Here is a 24,302-nt window from a genome sequence, read left to right as displayed (position 1 = left end):
ACCCACAGTTTGGAAAACATTGGTGGAGCCAGGTGGTAGGCACACAGCGGTGGAAAATGAGAGTATGGGGTGGTATGAGTCCAGGGAAATCTGTCTTGCAAAAGATTATACTTGACCTATTCCTTGAAAGGAGCATCCTGTTTAGATTACTGGGGTCCAAGACAGTGTTAATGCTGAGTTGCGACAACAGTATGAGCAAAGAAGTCACTGAAGTGGAGTCAGCAACCAGTACAGGGGTTACTGAGAGCAGAATTCTGACCTTTTATGTGACTGCTTTTGTATATTATGGAAATAATGTAAAAGTCAAACTGAAGGCCTGAACAGAGATTTTGAGGGGACATATTTGAGAAAAAAATTACTGTTGATAATTGGGAATGACCTAATAGGAGAGCAGATCTATGACATTTAATAATCCATATTATTATTTATATTAGTATTCCATTTTTGTCAAAGTTCTTTGTAATCACAATTATCATTATTCCTCAAAGTAAACCTGTGGGCAAAGGAGAAGCTACTTCCAGAGGAAGAAACTGGTGCAAAGAGATAATATACATTGTTCAAGGTATATTTACTTAAAGTGATGTTAGCAGATCAAGCTAACTCTGGCCCAGATGAGTTAGTTCACCCTGAGAGTTCAGAAGACAGGGACAAATTTCAAACAAAAAAACCAAACAGAATAAGAACATTGAAACAATGACCACTTAGTCTCATCCAGCCCTGAAGATTAGCTTGTTCCTTTTCTCCAGGGTGTAAATTGTTTACTTTCGGTGACCTTAATTTGTTGCTGTGTTTTATTGAATTTTGCAAAGACCTGGGTGATGGAGCGAGTGATGATGTTTGGAGAAAGGAAAGCTTGGGTAGAGGTACGTTTTTTCTGAAGTTCATTTCAGAGCACATGAGTTGATCGGGGAAATTAAAGAAAGAGAAGCCAAGTGTGGCTCTACAGAGCTCAGTGGCTTCCTCAGTTTTCCTAGAGTTCTTCCCCCGGAAGCATCTGAGGGGAGGGCTTTGTGACATCTCTTCCATCTTGTGCTTTTTAACCTGGTTCTCTCTTTCTTTTCTTTCTGTCCTTCCTCCGTCCCTCCCTCCCTCCTCCCTCTCTTTCTCCTTCAGAAATGGTGGGGAAAAGGGAAAGATAAAAGGGCTAGAACAGTAGGATTCCTGTGAAATTCCGCATGTTTTATGCAAAGTAGAAAATGGAATCTTTTAACTGTACTTAAGTTTTGTTTTTAACATCTTGAATTTAGTACATTTTCTTTGTTGTTGCAATAAAATCAGAACTATTGCCTGTGTGTCAAATTTGACTAAGGCTAAAAATAGACTAGCAAGGTTGGGCATGGAAGAAGTGGCCCGCTTCTCCTTCCTCCTTTTCATTTTGTTTCAGTTTGAATGAGAAGGAGGTGGCTTACACAATGAACAAGAACAGCAACTGGCTGGGTGTCTGTGTGCTTTGAGCCAATTATGATATTTTTGTGGGAAAGTTTCCAATTCTGAAGTCTCAGTTATGTAGAGGTGGGAGGCAGCTGGTGGGAATGTCTGTCTGCAGGGTACATGCACGATTACTCTGATTAAATATGGCATGAGAGCAATGCGCTTATTCAAGAAAAGAATTATCTAAATTTTCCTGTACTTTAAAGCTTCTTCATCCTCACCGTTAAAGAAAAAACCAAAACTCAAAACACTTAAAGAAAAAAAAAGTCAAAGCCAAAGTTACCAAAATATTTTGAGATCTCTCAGCCATGTCTAGTGAGGGATATCAGTAATGAAATTAATCTAAGTCCAGTGGCCCACATTAACTCACTACATTTCTCCACAGCACCAATACCCTCCCCTTGAAGTCTTCCTTTCATTAACTACCATCATCCTTTCCTCCAGTATTCGGAATTTCTTAACTCTCTCCTTCATCCCTCATGTCCAAGTGGCCAACAAATCCTGCTGCATCTACTACCTTCAAAGCATTTGTCCATTTAGTTATTCATGTATTTGTCATGCATTCATTAAATACCTACTGTGTACCATGCACCGCATTAGGTACCATGGATACAGTGACGACTAAGACAGACAGCTTCTGCCATCACAGAGCTTATAGTCTAGTGGGGGCCCAGACAAGAGACAAGTAAATAGGCAATTTCAATACTGTGTGTGCAAGCTCTTGTGGTGGGCAAGGTACAGGGAGCACATGGGGATGAATCTAACTTTGGGGTATCAGAGAAGGCTTCCTAGAGAATTGATGATTTAGCTGAGACTTTAAGGTTCAGAAAAATATATCCAGAAGAAGAATGCTTTAGGTATCCTCCATTCAACAAAATTTTATTCAACACTAACTGTGGGTCAGGCTTTATGCTAGACTCTGCAGAATTAGTTAGAAAGATAGACAATCCCAGCTCTTCTAGTGCTTAGGGGAGTTGGGGTGGGAGAGAAATAGACATGAAAGTATAGGCACAAAATAGCTATTATAACTATGAGGTGGCCCTCTATAAAGAGTCACTTTCCTCAAACAAAATCAGGGAATTAAAAGATTCATCACTTCCCTACTGAAAAGTCCAACCACCAATTGCTCCTGAGTATCCAGTGCTCTTTCCTGTAGCTCCAGGCTCTGGAACAGACTCTGCTATAAATGCTATAAATGCTATAAATGCCCAGAGTTCCCAGTCAGAGTCTCTGCGGGTACCTCCCTGTCTACCTCTTTATGCTTCAGAACACAGCCTAAGATTCTTTACTGGAGAGCTGAGTTAATTAAAGAAGATCACACTACATAGGAAGGGAGAACTGTAAATTGTCAGCTAACATAGTTTTCGCTCCATAGTTTATGGGGAGAGTACTTAATTTATGCACTCAACAAATATATGCTAGCTGTCCGCTGGGGTGCCCAAGACACATAAAATCTCCTACCTATGGAGCTTTCATTTGAGAAGCAGATAGACAGGAAATAAGTAAACTTATACTTTGACAACATAATTAGAGATGGATGAGGTGATACTTCTGATAGCTCTTCTGGGGAGGTGTGTCAGTTATATCATCATGAAGGAAGTGATGTGTTTGAGCTGAGACCGGAGGGTTGGGAAAGAGCTGGTTTTCCATAAAGCAGAAAAAGAGCTGCAGAAAAAGAGACCATGTGAAACTCTTCCCAGGGTGCCCTGCCCCTCAAGTCCACCTGCCCCTTATCACAGGTGTCACCTTCTAATCTCCACCTGCTCACAACAGTGGCCACCTATCTTTCAGGACAACTCAGTCCTATCCAAGGGGATTGGGTTTCCCCTCCAGGCACTACCTCCAGGAACTACCTGCGATGTTCAGTAACATCCCTGAATGGTGGGTCCTGTTTGAGAGAGCGGTTTCACCACTAGGCTGTTACGGCCTTCCATTCACGGACTCTGCTGTGCTCTCCCATTGTCTAGGAACTCAACTCTATTTCTTTAATTTCTGAATCTACGATTGTTTCTGAATGGCAAAGCCTTTCGATGGATGATTAATTAGAAAACCTCTGCTTTCCATTCCTGTTCTGGTTGCCCGCCTATTTTTCCCAGACCATATTGTTCTAAGCCTCAGTTGCATGAAGGTCAGGAGGCCCCCGACTAACTCCAGATGCCATTGAATTGGCGTTCGGGGCCATTTCAGGAAGGTCGGTCCGCAGGCGCCGGGGTGCAGCAGGGCCCCGAGAGTGAGGGCGCCCCGATGACGTCACTCCAAGGTGGCCGGCTCAGCGCGGGGCGTGACGTCACGCGGGCGGGCCGGGCTACCGTGAGGTCACCTGGTGGGCGCGGCCAGGCCGAATCCCCAGTGTCGTCACGGGAGGAGGCGGGGCCAGAGCGTGTCAGCGAAGCCGAATCAAAACAAGCCCGAGACCCGCCTTTTCCCTCCGGCTCGGGAGCGTCTAGCTTGCGCCCCGAGCCCGCGGCGCCCGCGCGGCTGCGAGCCTCGGGTGGCCGCGCGCCGGCTCCAGGAAGCCGGGGAGGGCGCGGCGGCCGGGATGGCGCGGCGCGGGCCGCGCGGCTAGACGGGCGCCAGAGGAGCCGCCGGCCCGCGCCCTCCGTTCTCGGCCTCCCGGACCGGGCGCCGAGCCGCTGGGAGCCGCCTTCGCCGACGCGGGGCACCTGGACACTCGCGAGATGCCCAACCCCAAAAACAGTAAAGGCGGCCGCAAAAACAAGCGCGCCAACAGCAGCGGGGACGAGCAGGAAAATGGAGCCGGCGCCCTGGCAGCGGCGGGCGCGGCGGGCGCGGCGGCCGGGGGGGCCCTGGCGGCGGCGGCCGGCTGCGGAGCGGCGGCGGCGGGCGTGCCGGGCACCGGGGGCGCGGCGGGCGCGGGAGGCGCGGGGCCCGGCGCCGCGGCCGCGGCGGCCGCCGCGGGGACTGCAGCCGCTGGTGACGCCAAGAACGGTAAGACGGGGCCGGAGGGGCGAGCGCCAACTTACTCGCCGACGGGGACGGCGCGTCGGCGGGGCCCTGGGTGGCGCGGGCGATGCGTGGACAATGCGAGAGTCAGGAAGTGCTCACCCCGCCCCTCCGCCCCGCCGCGGCTGCCCCTTCCCGGTCCCCACGCCCGGCGGCGGCGATCGATCGGCGGCCCCGGCTCGGTGTCCGCGCGGCGCACAGGTCGCGCGCCCCGTGCAGCCTGCGCCCCAGACTCCAAGGGACTCCTGGGTGCCTGGCTGCGGCGGCGCTCCGCTCGGGCCCTGCCCTTCGTGCCCGCGCTGGCAAAGCCGAGCGTGTGTCCCGGACCGGGGAGAGAGAGAGGAAGGAAGGGAGGAAGGGAGGGAGGAAGGAAGGAAGGAAAGAAGGAAGGAAGGAAAAAAAGAGCTGCCCAAGTTGAGAAGAATGGTCCGATTGAAAACTTAGGCACCAGTTCCATCTTGCCTCTGCTCCCCTCACCCACCCGCCTTCCCCTCCCCAGAGTGAAGGAGAGCCTAAAATCCCAGAAAACCGAGGCTTGTTGTGTCGATTGCCACAGGTGAAGAGGCCCCAAGACATTTTTACTGTAGGGTGTGTGTGTGTCGCTGGGGGTGGGGGTGTGCTCTTTAATTCTCTTGCTCGCTTGAGGAAGGAAGAGAATCTGAACTTGACTTCCGTTCTCAGCCCGGAGTTAAAAAAAAAAATCATCCTCTATTTAATTCTGCTTCACATTTTTAGAAGGAAGCCTAATAATCTTAGGTAGTGCCTGAATGCACCTTTTGAGGGTGCATTTAAGGAATAGTGAAGATGTAACAGGATTGCTGTTGTCACTGCAGAGACATAATTTTAGTTATCGGGCAAACACTTTTTCGGAGTTGGACTGTTCTTTGAATTCCTCTGGTCAGGCAGTTTTTCAGGACAGGGAATATAGGTGTATTTTAATGAAGGGAGATTAGGTTCTTTATATCTGGCTTTTAACTTGTAGGTTTCAGCTTTTGAAGCCATTCTTTACGCAGATCACTCACTTTTTAAACAGGTTACCTGCACTTAGAAGAACCTGACAGTGATCTGAACAGAGGAGATTAAAGGTAGCCTGTTAGGAGCAGAACCTTAGGCCCCATTGGCTGTGTCTCTGCAATTTTGAAATGGGAAGTTTTTTTTTTTTTTTTTCCAGAAACATCCCATTTGTGAATGTTTGAAAATACAACTTTTGGCCAGACTGTATTCTCCATGTTCTTTTGTTTTCCTCGCTCTAAACTTCATTTTGGTATTGATGTGGCAAAAGGAAAGAAGACAGACTCCTGGCTCAGCCATTTAGAGTTTTGTCATCTTGGGAAGGATGGTTTTTCTGAGCCTCAATGTCCTCACCTGTAAAATTGGGGAAAAGAATTATATACTCATTGTATTGGCTCCCTCATAAGGTTATTGTGAGGCTCAGAGTGTCCCTTCCCTACCCAGCCCCCAGTACTTGTTTTAAAGGCTTGTTACATTTGTAACAAGCTTAGTAAAGTTTCTCAAGAAAAGTAAGTGATCAGTGAATGATAGCTATCATTCACTCATTCAAAAGATATTAAACATTTACTGTGTTACAAGTGCTGTGTTAAGTATTAAAGGAGAGGTGGCAATCAAGAGAGGACATCTGCATGGGTCTGGTATTCCCAGGGTGTTTCTGGCTTACCCTGCTGTTTTATTGTCCGAGTGGAAGCTTCAGGTTGACTGTTTCCTCTTCTTCTTTCTCCAAAAGATTAGGCCACTTTAAGGCGGTGTGAGGAAATGTTTTTCTCGGGCTGGTGGTATCTCCTCATTCGTAAACATTAAGCTACTGGTTATGGTGTCCCTATTACTGCTCTCCTCTGAAGTGGCAATCTAAGGTATATTTAGCAGTTCTGTATATATCTGTGTGAAGGTATGTATTTCTGATTTGGAGCTTGTTTTATTAAATGAATGGGGTGGGGGGGAAGGAAGAAATGGGGCAAACACTGCAGTAATTACAGTTAGAGAAGGTACAAACTTGAGTTATGTTAGAGCAGTGAGTTGAATTTTATGTTGCCAAATTCTTGGTTCTGACCTGGTGTGAAGTCTCAGTGAATGATGCACCTTAATTTGAAGAACCTTTCACTGTAGTTGATGACAATTAACATAGATGCTGAGGCCTCCTGTGTGCAAAATTGGTAAATAAGGAAATTATAAATGCTTTTTTCTGTTGTTTGTTTTTTGCTGTTTAAAGCTGTGCTTTATAATGTAGGGGTGGGAGAGGTGCCATTGGTGAATTTTTAAAGGAAGGGGCAACTGATATGTGCAAGCTCTCAGAATCAACTGATAAGGCCCAATTATTTTTAAATTTAAAAATGACATTAATCAACTATTATGGTATTTCCAAGTATATTTCAATATTTTATTTAGCTGTGACATTAGATTTTGTGATTATAAATATTACCAATCAAACAGTTATTCCAAGGGTGTAGTAAATCTACATTCTATTAATCTTTTAAACAGTTTGTTCTCACTGTTCGAGTCAGTTGTGATCTGCATCTGCAAACATGCAAACTTAATGACTTCACCTAAAGTTAATAGTGTTTGTTTGTAGTTGTATTGAGTTTATAGAATGGTTTTATGTCTTGTGGTTCTTGGGCAGCATGGACACCAGGGTAGGATAATATTAGTTCTTAGTTTTTCACTGTTAGTCAGTAGTTATAAATAACTACTGATTCTATAAAAAAAGATTTGCTAGTTAGGGAAAGCTTGGGGAAGCCAGGGCGGGCTTGTAATTGAAGGAGTTGAACTAGTTGCAGTTGTGCTCCTTGGGTAAGTTGCATGTCAATTGTAGGGACTTTATAGCCCTAAAAAGAAATTTGTTAGTATTTTTAGAAATGAAGCTTTATTTTAGATATGAAGGTTTATTTTGTTTTTAGATATGAAGGTTTATGAAGATTGCTGTGGGGACTGGAGTAAAAGCGCTGTCCTCTTCCGATATAGTAAACATCTGTCTGCACATATTGCAACATTTTGATTGTAGGTGGACAAGACTTGCCAGTCATTATTTTTAGGATCTAGTAATCATGCAGTGGGTTATACCCGCGTAGTTTCATTCTGGAATTCTGGTTCCATTAGGCCACTGCTTTTTTGCTTGAGGCCTAAAAATATATGAACCTTGGTCGTAGTATCTACTTTTTAATGGGCCTGGATCCCAAGTCCTTTTATAAATTCCTGTTTTATGGATGACCATGGTTCACCACTCCACTCATTCCTGACTGCCACCAGAACCCCTGGGCTGCTGAGTTTGCCTTCATTCATTCAACAGTTCTTTGTAGTAGATGGAGTCAGTTTACCTGGTGATTGACCTTGCATTCAGTAGACCTGGCTCCTCAAATTACTTGCTCTGTGATCTGGGGCAAGTCATTTGACTTCTCTGAGCCTCAGTTTCTGCATATTTAAAATGGGATTATAGTACCTACCCATACATATGTAACAAGATATCTATATCTATTATGTATTATTTATATATACATATATACCCACACACACATATATATATATACATATATATACACACACACACAGCGACTGACTTATATGATATGAGCTTGCTAAGGGGTAGCCACTTGTTTTAGATTCTGGAAATAGCGTTTGAGACAAAGATTTACCTGCCAGAGGTTTACTGAATGTGTTCTTGGAATCGTTACTGGTGGGGGAGTGAGGGAAGCAGGGCCGGGCAGAGGGAGGAGTTGAACTGTGATGCAGTGATTACAGGTAGCTCTGGAGCTAGGATGGTCCTGCAGAGTTATCTTACCTTGAGGCATGAGGGCGGGCCCTCCTCCCCCTCCCCCGCCATGGACTGGTGAGTGACCTGGGGGTTGGCATCTCTTAGCTGGAGAAGAGGGAGTGACCTGGGGGGTGGCATCTCTTAGCTAGAGAGCCTCTGTGCAGAGGGAGCTGAGAGCCTTCAGCGGTGAGTGAAGGAGAGCTGCTGGTCATATTAGATTCCTCACTCAGACCACTAGTGCCATTCACCTAAAATGCAGGCGTGGGATAAATAGTTCTCAGGAGCGACTAAATCTTCGCAGAACAGGCCAGGAGGTAACCATCATAATACAGTAACATTGTTTTGATGGAAAATGTGTTCTGAATTTCATACGTCTGCTTACAAATAGATTTTTGGAGTGCCACCTCTTCCCCGTAAACACGAATTGTATTTTTCTCATACTTAGGCCATCAAACACACTTTTATAGTCCTAGGTTTGTATTATATTTTAAATAGTTTCTCTTTTCAGGTGTTTACTTAAATGTTTACTACATTTATTTATTTATTTTTAAAGTTTCTTTATTTTATTTATTTACTTACGGCTGCGTCGGGTCTTCGTTGCTGCGGGCTTTCTCTAGTTGCAGCGAGCCGGGGCTACTCCACCGTGGTGCGCGGGCTTCTCATTGCCATGGCTTCTCTTGTTGCAGAGCATGGGATCTAGGCGCAAGGGTTTTAGTAGTTGTGGCGCGCCAGCTCAGTAGTTGTGGCGCACGAGCTTAGTTGCTCCGCGGCATGTGGGATCATCCCGGACCAGGGCTCAAACCCGTGTCCCCTGCATTGGCAGGCGAATTCTTAACCAGGGAAGTCCCTCTTTACTACATTTAAATTACCTATATCCATCAGAAGGAAAATGCAGAATGTTTGCCTGCTATTTATTTTAAAATCAAGGAATATTTATTTGAGGGTCTAAGATATATAGAACACCATTGTCCTCTTGGAGTTTTCTTACCTTATTTAAAAGTTAGTTTTTTATGTCTTTAAAAATATCTGCTGGCTTTAGACCTTGTCTTTTGAAATCCACCTTTGTAATGGAGATTGGTAGAAAATATTCCCTCATCCATCAAAGCTTCATGTTGTGTACTTTGTATATTATAGTAAGAACCATTCCATGCTCTGCTAATGGTGTCTTATGCACAGTCCTTACTCTTTCTCTTTTTACTTGTTACAGGACCTGAGCCTTCAATGTCAGCTTTCTTATAAGTCCAAGAATATATATCATTCCATAGAGAATTGAAAACAGGAGATAAAGTGGGAAATATCTTGCAGCTTAATCCTCCTATGAACTTACTGCAGGCTGTTAGCTATGTACAATTTAAAGAGTTTGAAGGTATCAAAAGGAAGACTTTAGGGAAAAAGGTCTGTGTTGATTGATTTTGATCACCAGCTCCTTGGAATTTTTAAGGAGTTGATTTAATTAAAAATATTTCGTTATTTTATTATTTTGCCAGTAATAGAATGGGTGTAGTGGAAAAAAATTTTTTTTAAATAGAGAAGGTAGGCAAAGTTCTCTTTGACTTTCTAGTCAAGCATGTAACCCTACCACTTAGATCACCATTGTGATACATATTCTTATAGCCTTTTAAATTTTTTTCTTACAGACTTTTAAAAGTACATATACAGTTTTCAGGGAAAAAAAAGATCAGATCATATATTTTATAATCTGCTTTTAACACGTGTAATATTTTGTGGACATTTTAGCAGAGCGGTAAATGCAGGTGCATCACTATTTTTAATGATTGCCTCATATGCCATCTTATGTCTGCATCTTGGATAAACTGATCATTCTGCTGTTGTTTGATCTTTAAGTTCTTATTTGTACATCTCTGGGCATTATTCAGTTACTTCTTTAAGATAAATTCTTACCTGTAGACTTGCTGTGTCAAAGAATATGCACATTTTTATGACTTTTAATGAATACATGCTTACAGATTGCCCTGTGGAAGGGCTGTGGCCAGAGTGCCCTTTCCCCACAGCCTCTTCAGTTCCTAGTTCTTATTGTTTTAAAGGCATGCTGGAAAATTGCTGATACCCCCAAATGTAGCAGCAGTAGGAAGGCCCCATGTGGATCAAGAGCCTGGAGCAGATGCTGCCACGCTTTTCGAAGGCTGCATTTATTTCCCCTGTGCTCTCTAGTGATTTGCTGGCTCACAAGGATTCAACAAAGTACCTAATAATGGTGAATGACATTTTAGCAACTGGTGATAGTTAGTGAAGATGAAAGCATAAGCCTTTGAAATTCTGTCTGCACTATTATTCTAATCTTAAGAAGTAAGGCCTAGAATTTTTAAAGTTTTAGTCAAAAAGCATGCTGTTTCAATAGACCTAGGTGTAACCCAAGGTGCCACAACTTACTGGCAGAGTGACTTTGGGGCAAGTGACTTAACCTCTCTCAGCCTTCATTTTCTAAATGCAACCCTTTGGAATGTTTTTGCAGATTAAGAAAAACAGTGTATATGAAAGATCTTGGCATAGGGTCTGGCAGATATGGACACTATCAACAATATCTTTTATAAGTTTTGTGATTTGTTCAGCCTTATCCAATTACAAAGCTTGTTAAACTATTCTGTTGAAAACAGACACTGAGAGACAGTAAGATGGTTTCTGTGTTAATATAGAAAAAGACTGTGGTATCATACAGGTTCTTATTCAGGCATTGATTTGACTATACAGGGTCTTCTCTTCTTCCCTCATCATCTCTCTCTGATCATAGTTTACCTTGAAAAATCAGATGATTTAGCCAAAAGAAAAAAGTTAAAAACATAGTGTGAGAACAGTTTCCTCTTCCTTTCTTCATTCATTTATTTATCCATCTCATATGTTTTGAGTGCCTGCTATTTGTCAGGCACTGTGTCAGGCTCTGGCATTACAAGGACAGAAGAATTGGGCCCGGGGGCTTACGGTCTAGTTGGGAGTCTTTATGGAAATAAGTGCAAGTAGGTTATTGTGTGTACTACACAAGGGCAGCTGTGGAATAAAGAGCAGGAGCTTGTGAGCTGGTCACATACTGGATTAAAGCTGGGGATTGTGTCTGAGGACAGGGGCAAGTGAACTGAGCACGTGGAAGTGAAGGGTAGCTCAGAGGAGGTGAGGCACTGAGGGTGTTCTTTCGGGATGAGCCGGGGCTTAATATTACTGAGAAGTAAACAAAAGACCCTCCTCTCTCCCCAGGTAACAACTTGAAAGTTCATTCATTAGCTTGTGCTTTCGTTTGCTCATTCACTATTTTGTTCATGTATGCACTCATGCATTTACTAAACATTTATTATGTGCCTACTGTCTTCTATGACTGGAAGTGTAATGTCGAATTATACTTGGAGGCCTCAGAATCTGCACCCCCCTGGGCTTATGGTGGAGCTGGGACAGAGACATACAAACATCGGGAGGTGTGATAATGAGCTATGGGTGCCCAGTGGAAGAAAGGACTCGTTTCCTGGAAGAGGGGACATTTGAGCTGAGTGCTGCAGGAAGAGACGCAGTTAGCTCTGAAAGCAGAGGAAGGATGTTTCAGCAGGAGGTGGTGGGAAAGAGCCTTGAGTTCTGGTTGCTGCCAGGAGTCTGTGGCTGGTTTGAGGTACGGTGGTAGGACATGGGACTGGAAAGGGAGTGGGGCCAGACAGTCAAATCTGGATGTTTTCGTCACCAGTGCAGAACCATCCCTGAGGTTTATAAGCAAAGGCATGGTCAGCTGAGCCTGCAAGGGGGGATAATCATACGTTGTTGGCAAGCTTGTAAAGTTATTGTATATTTTAACAGAATGAGTATCTTTTGGCAATCTTCCTTTTAATACAGCTAATCAAGGTTTGGTGGTACAACTTGTTGCAGACTGTTGATTGTGATTTTTCAGTAAAGTAGTGGGCACACTGCACACACTGCCTTTCTGCACAGCAAGATGAAAGTGTCACAGCACCCAAGGCTGCTGTTTGGAAAGTCCATCCTAATTTGTGGGCACCAGCATCCTGATGCTTTGCGAGCCATGGGAGGTTAGCTAATTGAGGTGAACTTCAGAGAACCTAACGCCAAGGGAGGACTTGGGGCCATCTGAACAGAAGGACTTTCTCTGGAGGGAGGGGCTGTCCCTGTGGTTTATTTTTCATATCTTGGTAGAAGAGTATCTGTCTCTGTGCCAGGTTGGACTAATTATCTTTGTCATTTTATTTTTATCCTCATCGAATCAGTTTTAAAACGATAAACTGGGGCTTCCCTGGTGGCACAGTGGTTGAGAGTCCGCCTGCCGATGCAGGGGACACGGGCTCGTGCCCCGGTCCAGGAGGATCCCACATGCCGCGGAGTGGCTGGGCCCATGAGCCACGGTCGCTGAGCCTGTGCGTCCGGAGCCTGTGCTCCGCAACGGGAGGGGCCACAACAGTGAGAGGCCCGCGTACTACCGCAAAAAAAAAAAAAAACAGAAACAAATGATAAACTGGTGAGGGGGGATGTCATTGTTTTCTACAAAGTGACTATGTGTTTTTTTTGTTTGTTTGTTTTGTTTTGTTTTGGCGTGTACGCGGGCCTGCCTTTCACGGTTGTGGCCTCTCCCGTTGCGGGACGCAGGCTTAGCGGCCATGGCTCACGGGTCTAGCCGCTCCGTGGTATGTGGGATCCTCCCAGACCGGGGCACGAACCCGTGTCCCCTGCATCGGCAGGCGGACTCTCAACCACTGCGCCACCAGGGAAGCCCTGACTATGTGTTTTAAATCTGTGTGTTTCAGAAGGCTTCCACTTCTCAGTGGTTGGTGAAATAGTAACTTGCTTTATTTAATCAACAGGATGCTTTAGCTTGATTGTATTTGAGAGGTTTTTATAAACTGGCAAAAAATAAGTAGCATTTTTAATACTTAATAATTATATGTTCTGATTTATCAGAAGTAGAAAGAAAAAACAAATTATTTCTGCTAAATTATACTTAAGAGGATAATACTTGAAAACAATAAGAATTAGAAATGAAAGATATTAAGAGGAAATTTAAAGAAAAGTGAAGGAAGAGGAAAACCTAAAAATGAAGTGTTAACTGTTAATCTTATAACTGTTTAGAATAATTAATAAAAATGTTAGCATGGTTCTCATATGCACATATAGTGCAGTGTATTTCACTGAATTAAATTGTCAGGGAGGAAAAACTTTACCCTCTTAGGCTTATGGATTTGGGGCCTGCAAATTAAACTGACAAAAGACAGAGCAGCAAGAGAAAAGACAGATTTACTCACAGAAGAAATGTGACTCAAAGGGGTGGTTATAATTTGTGGCTTATATACCATCTTAATAGGTGAAGGGGAGGGGAGAAGGGCACTTCTAGGAAAATGAGTGGCTTCTTAGAGTAGGAGAGGGGGAGAAAGGATACCTATAGAAAACAAATGACTTTTTTTTTTTTTTTTTTTTTTCTGGTACGCGGGCCTCTGTTGTGGCCTCTCCCGTTGTGGAGCACAGGCTCCAGACGCGCAGGCTCAGTGGCCATGGCTCACGGGCCCAGGCGCTCCGCGGCATGTGGAATCTTCCTGGACCGGGGCACGAACCCGTGTCCCCTGCATCGGCAGGCGGACTCTCAACCACTGCACCACCAGGGAAGCCCACAAATGACTTTTTGAAAAGATAAATGGGCCCTAAGAGAATAGATGGGCGATGATAGTTTCGTGACAATGTCTGTTTAGGTGTGGTGTGGAGAGTTATCTCTGGTGGTAAAAGTCAGTCTTCCCAGGTTGCTTTTTGGGAGGGGCTTTATGACAATTGAGTTCTTTTGAGAGGCTTTGCTTTTAGGCAGATAAGCGATTTCAGGAACTCAAATGCCTTAAGTTCAAAATAATTTTTAGCCCACACTGGCATATTCTGGACCCCTTCAAAATTTGTTGCAGTTCAGTATCACCCCTGTAATACCAGTTACAGATAGATAGCAAAAGATAGTGTCATAAATCCGGATTTCTATTTTTCATTTTATTGGAAATTTATTAGAAATAGATGGCCTTAAGGCATATGCCTTTATAAAACTGATAGAATGACTGTAGGCAAAAGTTAGCAGGGTATCAAGTTGCTCCTATAAGTGACGGAGATATTTGTCTCCCTCACTTAAAAAATGGATGTTTTTCCCAAGGGTTAGCATAGGTTTGATATCTTAGATGATGTCCCTTCAAGTTATAAAAGCATCTCAGGAGAGTCTTTTGATGCTAGTGTTGAAACTAAATCACAAACTTTTAGGTTTCTAAATGAGCACTCCTGTGTGATGACTATGTCAATATAATATTTAGTAGAACTGTAGTATTACAACATAACTTCTTATTAAAGTGACACATTACTTGTTATGCCTGACAAACCTCAGTGTCTGGGCAGAAATGGAGACTGGGGTATGGGGGGAATCAAGGTCTGGCTATTTTTGTTTGTTTGTTTGTTTTTTGCGGTACGCGGGCCTCTCACTGTTGTGGCCTCTCCGGTTGCGGAGCACAGGCTCCGGACGCGCAGGCTCAGTGGCCATGGCTCACGGGCCCAGCTGCTCCGCGGCATGTGGGATCTTCCCGGACCGGGGCACGAACCCGTGTCCCCTGCATCGGCAGGCAGACTGTCAACCACTGCACCACCAGGGAAGCCCAAGGTCTGGCTATTTTTGATTGGCAGCAGGTGCAGTCTGTAATCTGAGAGGCTGAGTCTGGGATGCTTGGTGACTGTTGTTAACGAACAGACACAGTGCTGCCAGAAGCCATGGAGAGAGCCTGACACTGGGAAACGGGAAGCATGCTTCCGTGGTAGAGGCAGAAACAAGCACGTCTGATACACAGGGCAGCTCCAAGAATTCTTCTGTTTCCAACTCCTCAGATCTGTTCTTATTGGGCAGTGCTTATATGTTGGAGTTAACGTTAGCCCTATAATGATATGGTTCCACTGTATTAGGCATTTAGTTTTACAAATGCCGACGATGTGTTGCAGTTCAGTAGGAAATTAGGTAAGATACCTGGATGGTAGGTGTGTTGGGGCTACAGAACCCATGGACCCATAGGAAGGAGGAGAAGCTGTTGCCAGCGACAGGAACAGTGATGATGCTGACTCCCTTTATGGAGTGCTGACTGGAAGCCAAGCGGGACACCTAGCCGTCTGCGGTCTGCATTGGAGGATGGTGGCATTGAGCTCCAGGGAAGCCTCCTTCCCTTTTTGCAGAAAAGGCACACTCGTGTCCGAGAGATGTGCCTGACCCTGCTGTGGCAGTTGGATCCTATGTGATACTGGCTCCATCTTGACTGATACGCAGACATGTGTATGAATAATGAACAAGTATTTAAGTAGAGGGCTTAAATTTAGTATAAAACCATTAAGGAGGCAATAGGGCTGTTTAAATTACTTTTAGAAGGCGTCATGCTTATTATTCTGGTACTTGAACTGAAATTGAATTTGTGAAACAAGAAAACACTTGACCAAGGAAGCACTTAGCTGACACGTCGTACGCTCCTGGTCGTATGCTCCTGTCAATCTGATCCTTCTCGTTATGACACGAGGACTTCCTGGTCTTGGGATTGTGGCGATAGTGAACATTTGAACTGACACTTCCTGTTCTTAATGGATCACAGTTCATAGTGAGGATGCGATTATCTTCTTTAGGCTACAGTCCTAGAAGTGAGATCACTGGTCAGCAGGCGTGTGACTTTCAAGGCTTTGATACATGTTGCCAAACCGCTTTCCAGAAAGGGTTTCCCTGTTTCCACTAATGCTGGCCCTGCATGGAGTGCTGCTTTCTTCTCACCCTTCCACAGGGATTTTGATAGCCATTTTCACCTTTGCCAATCAGATAGATGAAAAATCACATCTCGCTGTAATTTTTATCTGCATTTATTGGATTGCCAGCCAAATGAATGTCTTTTTATATGTATATGATTCATTTGTATTTTTTCCGTTTGTGATTTTTGTCCATTTTACTGATGGGATAGTTGTATTCTCATTGTTCTAAACAAGGTCTTTTGATATTCAGGATACTTTTTGACATATGTTTCCCCTGGCTTATTGTTTATCTTTTTGCCTTGTTTAAGGTGTTGCTGATTAGACATGTTACAATTTTGTATGATCACAGAACATCCACATAGAGATAGAACCTCAAGAGAAAGGGGAGAGTGGAGAAAGTTGTCTGTGAAATTACTTGTAGGAAAAGCAGTTTGGGCCTGGCATCAGGGTAGTGACTGAGTTCATTTGGGTATCAGTGCACAGTAATGCTGTTACATTTGTGAGGGTCTGTTTCCTTTTTGTATTTAATTTGCAAAGCTCTGTTTCTCGGAATTGGTTACAGTTCCTGCCGCCCTCCTTGACCTACTCCCTGACCACTGCTGTCTGGTTGACAGCTGAAGCTCCTGTGCTCAACACCTGTCATTTCCTGCGCATTCCTAAAATCCCCTGCGGTTTTTATTCGAGCCAGTTCCAAGGACTTTGAAACTTGTAGATAAAGGCTTGTTATTTACTTATCGCCTCTGCTACAAACTGAGGCCTCTTAAGGCTAAATTACCCATAACTTCCTTGTGATAATGAACTTAAATCCTGAATCATAAGAAAGTTCTCACTTTTGTCTTTCTGGCACTTGTGCTGAAATTACATTTCTGTGTTAGTAAAATGAGAATGTGGTACTGAATTGAACCAAGAGTTTATTTGCACCCTGTGTGTCACGCTGATCCAGTCTGCCCTGTACTTCTCAAATGTCTGTGGCTTGGAAGAGGTTCCCAAACGCATTGCTTGTTTAAAGAGTGTGAGATTTGAGAGACACAGGTCATAGCTTGAGGTCTGCCATTTTGCAAGGCTGATGAACCTTTCTGACCCCAACTATTCTTATCTGTGGAAAACGAGGATAACATGTTATTGTTTGTGACTAACTCTTTGCAAAAAAACCATAGATCTGTTTGAAAAAGCAAATGGTTGTGTCATGATTTGGGGTTTTTTAGTGTTTTCTAGTTGGGTGTTTGTTTTTTGTTTGTCATGTGGTGGTGTGGCTGCTTCCCTTAGTGATGAATGCACACTCCGATTTGTTGAAAGAACCCAGGGCCAACCTGGGCTTTGCCCCACAGAGTTTGAAGTGAATGTTACTCTTCCAAAATCCTTATTCTGCTTCCTTGGGGGAGCCTTTAGTTTCTCTACAAGTTCAGGTCTGGGAGCTCTCGCTATGTGGATTTTCCCAGAGAATATGCAGTGCTCACCTGCTGGTCTCAGGGCAAGCCCAACTCCTTGAGTGAGCTCCTTCTAGAGTTTCTGACCCCACTGTGGGGAAGGACTGTGGAGGCTGAAGCCTTTGGGAGGATGCTTTCCCCGGCCTGAGGAGAGCTGACTTGTGTATGGTTTTGTTGTGATCTGTGAATCATCTGTCCCCAGGTTTCATTATAACCGCAGACTGTATTGTGATGTTAACCATTTGATTAACAGAGCCTTACTCTTGGCCTGTTGTACTTCCTGATTTACACTGGTGTGCCTGTATCTGTAATCACACTTTCTTTAGTTTGTATCTGCGTTCACTTCAGGCCTTTCTGCTCTTTATCTGCCTCTAGGGTCCTATGGAGTGGGAGTTTGTGTTGTAAAAGCACGTGGAATGCTTACTTAAGACTTTCAGTTGTTTCCTTACCTCCCTTTCACATTTTGCGTTTTAAATGTTTAAAGAATTGTGAATGTACCAAACCGTATTATGGATTTTATCAAAATAACTTCTTCAGGCACGTGATACTGGGTATGTATCTGTATCAGTGTGTTTATGTAAATGTATGGATGTGTTTTTTAAAATCATTGTTTTTCTTGGGATTTGGTCGATTAAAAACAAGCCTCCTCTTTGAGATAGTCAGATTTGAAATTTTTGACTTTGGAATATATCAGTTTTCCTCATAATTTATTTTTTAATGTTCCATGAGATATGTGATCTAAAGATGACTTGGAAGAATTTTTAAAGAATTAATTTGAAATGTTTTTCTCTTGACAGATTTGGAAAAACTGTTTAGAATTCATATGCAATATAATCATATACATTTGTATGTATTTATATATTTTAATAGAACTATATTTAACTGGACAAATTCTCTTATGGCAAAAGACAAATTTCTCGATATTTTTGGCTGTGTTGGGTCTTCATTTCTGTGCGAGGGCTTTCTCTAGTCGCGGCGAGGTGGGGCCACTCTTCATCGCAGTGCGCGGGCCTCTCACTAACGCGGCCTCTCTTGTTGCGGAGCACAGGCTCCAGATGCGCAGGCTCAGTAGTTGTGGCTCACGGGCCTAGTTGCTCCGCGGCATGTGGGACCTTCCCAGACCAGGGCTCGAACCCATGTCCCCTGCATTGGCAGGCAGATTCTCAACCACTGTGCCACCAGGGAATCCCTTCTGGATATTTTTGGTAACTCTTTTATAAATGAGTTTAGAAATGAATAGTTTAGAAATGAATCGTGTTTTTTAATAAATTTATTTATTTTATTTTATTTTTGGCTGCGTTGGGTCTTAGTTGCTGCGTGCAGGCTTTCTTTAGTTACGGCGAGCTGGGGCTACTCTTTGTTGAGGTGCTCGGGCTTCTCATTGAGGCGGCTTCTCTTGTGGAGCACGGGCTCTAGGTTTGCGGGCTCAGTAGTTGTGGCTCGCAGGCTCTAGAGTGCAGGCTCAGTAGCTGTGGTGCATGGGCTTAGTTGCTCCGTGGCATGTGGGATCTTCCCGGACCAGGGCTTGAACCCGTGTCGCCTGCATTGGCAAGTGGATTCTTAACCACTGTGCCTCCAGGGAAGCCTAGAAATGAATAGTTTTGAGTCTTTGAAAATAGTCATACTATGAAATTATATCTGTGTTCCACAAAAGTTAGTAATTGGAAAAGGAATGAATGTCTAGTTATAATGACATCATTGGCTTAATATATCACTGGGCTCTAAACGTCGAGCTTCCTCTGCAGTAGGAACTTTTATGGCATGCTCTCCTGAAAACAAGTCATATTATAACAGCTGTGTTGAGTGTGTATATATGGTGAACTACTGGGCTTGGACATAGACATAATTTATTTTTGAGTTTCATTTTCACTTTTACTGAGGTCTGTATAAGACTTAGACACGCCTCTCCTTTGACAAGTCTTTCCTTGTTGCAACAGATTCTATAAGTTGCTTGTTGGTTGCTGATGCATCATTTTAGAAATAGGCTGAGTGGTGTGGCCCACAGGCAAAAGCTTTGTCTTTTCTCCCTAGATCACAGCAGAGGGACGGCCAGTATGGGAAGGATTGCTGTAAAGCAGGGGTCCCCAAACTCCGGGCCGTGGACTGGTATCAGTCCCGGCCTGTTAGGAACTGGGCCGTGCAGCAGGAGGTGAGCGGTGGATGAGTGAGCGAAGCTTCACCTGCTGCTCCCCATTGCTCCCCATCGCTCGCATTATCGCCTGAACCAGTCCCCCCCACCATCTATGGAAAAATTGTCTTCCAGGAAACTGGTCCCTGGTGCCAAAAAGGTTGGGGACCACTGCTATAAAGTATTTTCCCAGGTTTATTTTGATGGGAAGGCAGGGGAGCTGAAAGAGTATATTTTTCAGGGAGTTCAGCAGGACAGAAAAGGCACGTGGAAAACAAAGGAGTGTAAGGATTTAGTTTAGTTTAGGGTACAGATAAGAGTACGGAAATGAATTTAACCATGTTGTGCTGGGGGTTTATTGATTTACATACAGTAGTAACCCTAAAAATCTTCTTGGGGGTCGGCATGTTGACCCAAACAGGATTCAGGAGAAGCAGGTTGAGCTTCTGTTTCTCAACATCAGTGCTCTTTCTGCTGCCCTATTCGATAGTCTCCATACTGATAGAGTGCCGTTTCTTTACATGCTTTCCAAAAAAGGTTGCTTTATTCTCATTAAGAAACGAGTAAGCCTTTGCTCATGGTTTATTTATTTTTTGAAATTAGCAGTTCTGTTAGCTAGAGTAGATTTACCTCATTGTCTATCTTTGTTTTTAAGGAGTGCAAAGATTGGGAAACCTTTATATTGTAATTGGGTGTAAACACTTGCTTTTTTAAATAAATGTATTTATTTCATTTATTTTATTTTTGGCTGTGTTGGGTCTTCATTGCTGCATGTGGGCTTTCTCTAGTTGCGGCGAGTGGGAGCTACTCTTCATTGCGGTGCACGGGCTTCTCATTGCCGTGGCTTCTCTTGTTGCGGAGCACGGGCTCTAGGAGCACGGGCTTCAGTAGTTGTGGCTCGTGAGCTCCGGAGCACAGGCTCAGTAGTTGTGGCGCATGGGCTTAGTTGCTCCGCGGCATGTGGGATCTTCCCAGACCAGGGCTCGAACCCGTGCACCCTGCATTGGCAGGCTGATTCTTAACCACTGCGCCACCAGGGAAGCCCTAAGCACTTGCTTCTTTAACTTGACTTTCTGTAGACCTAGTCTTTAAAGAATTCTGAGGATTAATATGGACACTGACCATATTGAATAAACTTTTGTGTAACCAGATCATAGTAAGCAGTTCTATAATTTTGAATGAGACACTATTCCAAATTATAGAACTACTTACTATGATCTGGTTACACAAAGCTGTTGGTCACTGCCTCCTCTCCTTATAAACTGGCTCTGTGTTCTTTATTGATCTGTGTGCAGTGTGGGTGGGAATGGAAGAGGGAAGGCCCCTTACCAGCTGAATGACTTGGGCAGATCACTAAAGAATCCTCTTGTGGGCTCAGGACGTGTTTGTAGAATCTGAACCAAGGGATTGTCTTATTTCTATTCTGGTATTTTGTTTTGTTTTGTTTTTGCGGTACGTGGGCCTCTCACTGTTGTGGCCTCTCCCGTTGCGGAGCACAGGCTCCGGACGCGCAGGCCCAGCGGCCATGGCTCACGGGCCCAGCCGCTCCGCGGCATGTGGGATCTTCCCGGACCGGGGCACGAACCTGTGTCCCCTGCATCGGCAGGCGGACTCTCAACCACTGCGCCACCAGGGAAGCCCTATGTTGGTATTTTTAAGAGACATTCAGGGAAAACTATGAAACCATTATCTTCATCCTGATATTCAGCCTAAACCAGACATATTTTGGGTCCATGTCCTTTTAGGTCTTGACATGGCCTTTGGTAGTCAAGAAAAATATGAATTTTCTACTTTAAAGTCATTATTTATACAGATTTCTTACTGATGTCAGAGTGTTGGAGCCAGAATGGAAATTTAAAAATGGGTAAAAGAGAAGGCTGTAGCTTTCTGTTTAGTTTGAACTTGAGGCTGGGTAGGCTTGTGAGTTTAACTGAATGTAAGAAAAGAGTGAGTCTAGGAGAATAAATCCAACATATTAAGAGAATGTTAAAACCCCAAGTTGTTAAATATAGTTGAAGAGCACATTGTTGTTTTGTTTTTTGGTTGAGGGAGAATGTGAGGCTTCCATGTTTATTTGGATAGATTTGTCTGAGTTTGTCTGAGTGAAAAGCCTTGTGTTTAAATCCTACTCAAAGCATAAAAACATGTTTAACTGAATGTAATCTCCTTGTACTCAACTTGCTACCCTCTTTGGAACAGTCTCACACACTAAAATAACATAAGGGAGGATAAACTAAATCAGAGGTTAAGACAGATATGCTTAAGTGAGCTTTACTATAGCTCCCATACTAATTAAAACAAGTTGACAAAATGTTTTGAAAGTATTAGCTTCCCTTTTGTACAGGACTTAAGAGTCTTTTACAAATTTTTAGTAGAGAAAGATCTCAAAATATTTGAGAACATTTACTTTAAAACTTTTTTAGTTTTCACTTCAAATACTCACCAATTAATCAAGAAATGAGTTTTAACCCCCTGGTGAGTTTGAGGTATGGTGTGGGCACAGTGGTCCGGGTCCACTCCTTCCCTTTCTGATCTGCACTCTGCACTGCCCCACAGGGAGGGATGGCAGCTGAAGCAGAGGCTTGGGGCGAGGGCGTGGTGGGTGACCAGGTGGGAGATCCAGCCTGGGGACCTAGTTTTGGAGCTCCTTGATCATAGCCAAAGGACATGGGGCTTCAGTCTGGGAGTTTCCGAGGTTCCTGAATGTGTGTATGATGTCGTCAAAGTGTAATTTTTAGAAGGCTGACTTGAAGGTGGTGATAAAACTTTTTTGCTTGTGTATCCTCTAAAAGAATTTGAGAAAACAAAGTTTCTTTTGCATATTAATACTGTCACACCCAGTTTTTTAAAAGGTTTAAGTAAATGCAGAGGATACAGTCTCCAGTTTATTGTAAATGGTGTCATTTTAATGTATTTAAACAGAATCCAAATATCATAGTAACTTGCTAACCATTATCAGCCATTTAAAAGATAATGGTCAGAAATTTTACATTTTTCTTTATTTTTAAATTCTTACCCAGAATCTGTCTGATCCGAAGAAAGAGTATCGTCCTGCTTGAAACTCTCTTATTGATCATCTTATCATTTTTCTGTAACAAAATATGTATTTAAACTTAAATCTATATTAAGAAGCACTTCTGGAATGACAGAAGAAGGACATCTAGAAATCTGCCTTTCCATAGAAACGATGAGAACACTGGCAAAAATGATCAAAATCAACTTTTCAAAATTCTAGAAATTAACTAAAGGCTTGCAGTAATCCTAGGAGTGTTTATTTGGGGAAATGATTGAATTGTAGTAAGAACAGTGAATTTTGTTTTCTATTAACTTGCTTTATTTTCCCATTCCTTCTCCCTAGCTCTGTGGTAGCTTTGTTTTTTAAAAGTTATATATATATTTGAAGTATAGTTGATTCACAATGTTGTGTTAGTTGCAGGTATACAGCAGAGTGACACCTGAATCACTCTGCTGTATATATGTGTGTGTGTGTGTATATATATATACACACACATACGTATGTATGTGTGTATATGTATATACTTTTCAGATTCTTTTCCATTATAGGTTGTTAACAAGATAGTGAATATAGTTCCCTGTGCTATTCAGTAGGACCTTGTTGTTTATTTTTTATATAGTAGTATGCATGGTAGCTTTAAAACAAGCAACCTCGTAGTCACTAGAGGGAGAAGGACAGGTTTGGAGCTTCCCCAAAAGCCCTAGCCCTAGGGAACTCTCACCATTTGACCTGGCTCAGAGGTCACCCAGTGTTCTAAGCCCTCTTAGGCTGTCTGCTGAAAACACTCAGCAGCAATTATTTATCATTGCAACTGCCTGCAGCAGTGATACCAGTTGGAGCAAACAAGAAATGGGTCAAAAAACTTAAAAAGAATGTCTTGGAAGTAGGAGGTCCGTCAGGGACTTTGAGAAGCTCTGGTGTATTCCTGGTGCTCTAGAGGACTGTGCACATGGCAGCGCTCTGAGCATGTCCAGGAAAGACTTGAGGAGGCCCTCATTCTCACCTCTGGCTGACCTTGAGGCTCTGAGTAAGCAGAGAGTAAAGGCTAAGAAAGGTTGTAAACTGTTGAAGCATTGAAGGCTTGCCCAACACACACACAGCCCCTTGGCGAAGGATGGGACACTTATTGGTTTAGGGCATTTAAGGAAGTCTCTGTCCAGTTATTAGCTGACCACTAAGCTAACTGAGCAGAAACTTCAGTGGCTACACGTGACGAAAAAATAGAGACTTTACAGAATTAAACGTCACTAAACAAACAGCAGTAACAACAACAGAAGCATATCCTGCAAGGAGAGAGAATCTGATTTTGAGTTGCCACTTTATGTTATTTAAAGTGTCCAGTTTTCAACAAAAAAGTATAAGATACTCAAAGATATAGGAAAGTATGGCTTACAAATTTATTCAACACTTGCAGCCTCTATGTTAGACTCTGAACGGGGCACATAACAGGTGTTTAAAAACGTTATTTGAATTGACTTGTTATTAGCTGATTTTCAGAGACCCCATGTATTTTCTTTCTTCTGTAGTTAAGTGTTTAACCCTAAGACAAACCCTGGTGTTTTTATTACGTCTTCTAAAACAGGGTCTTTATTAAATGATAGCTACTAAAAGAAGCCATACATTTGCCCAAATGAGTGTTTATTAGTATCCTGGAAAATTTGAAGGCTCTTTCTTTAGGTAATTATGTATAATAAACCTGCTAAGAAAACTGACTTATTCAGAGACCAGATCACTTAGAAATATTTCCTATATGAAGTTTATCTGTATAGTTTGAGTTTTTACAGCATTTTGAGAATATAACTATTGTACTGTTTTGCAGATGTCCAGATCTCTAGAGACCTGTAG

The 24,302-nt window shown here is 43.3% G+C and overlaps 1 protein-coding gene across 1 annotated transcript in view; it reads left to right on the top strand.

The window, feature by feature from the left end:
- The first annotated feature begins 3,977 nt into the window (after positions 1-3,977).
- Positions 3,978-24,302, top strand: part of HECA (hdc homolog, cell cycle regulator) — a 43,237-nt gene continuing 22,912 nt past the window's right edge. The window contains exon 1 of the mRNA XM_049695591.1: positions 3,978-4,380. Coding sequence (XP_049551548.1) covers positions 4,110-4,380 — 271 coding nt within the window. The 5' untranslated portion in view covers positions 3,978-4,109. The remainder of the gene's footprint in view (positions 4,381-24,302) is intronic.

This window comes from Orcinus orca, chromosome 12 (genome assembly GCF_937001465.1).
Source record: "Orcinus orca chromosome 12, mOrcOrc1.1, whole genome shotgun sequence".
Classification (NCBI taxonomy): domain Eukaryota; kingdom Metazoa; phylum Chordata; class Mammalia; order Artiodactyla; family Delphinidae; genus Orcinus; species Orcinus orca.
This window is presented reverse-complemented; position numbering and strand designations above follow the sequence as displayed.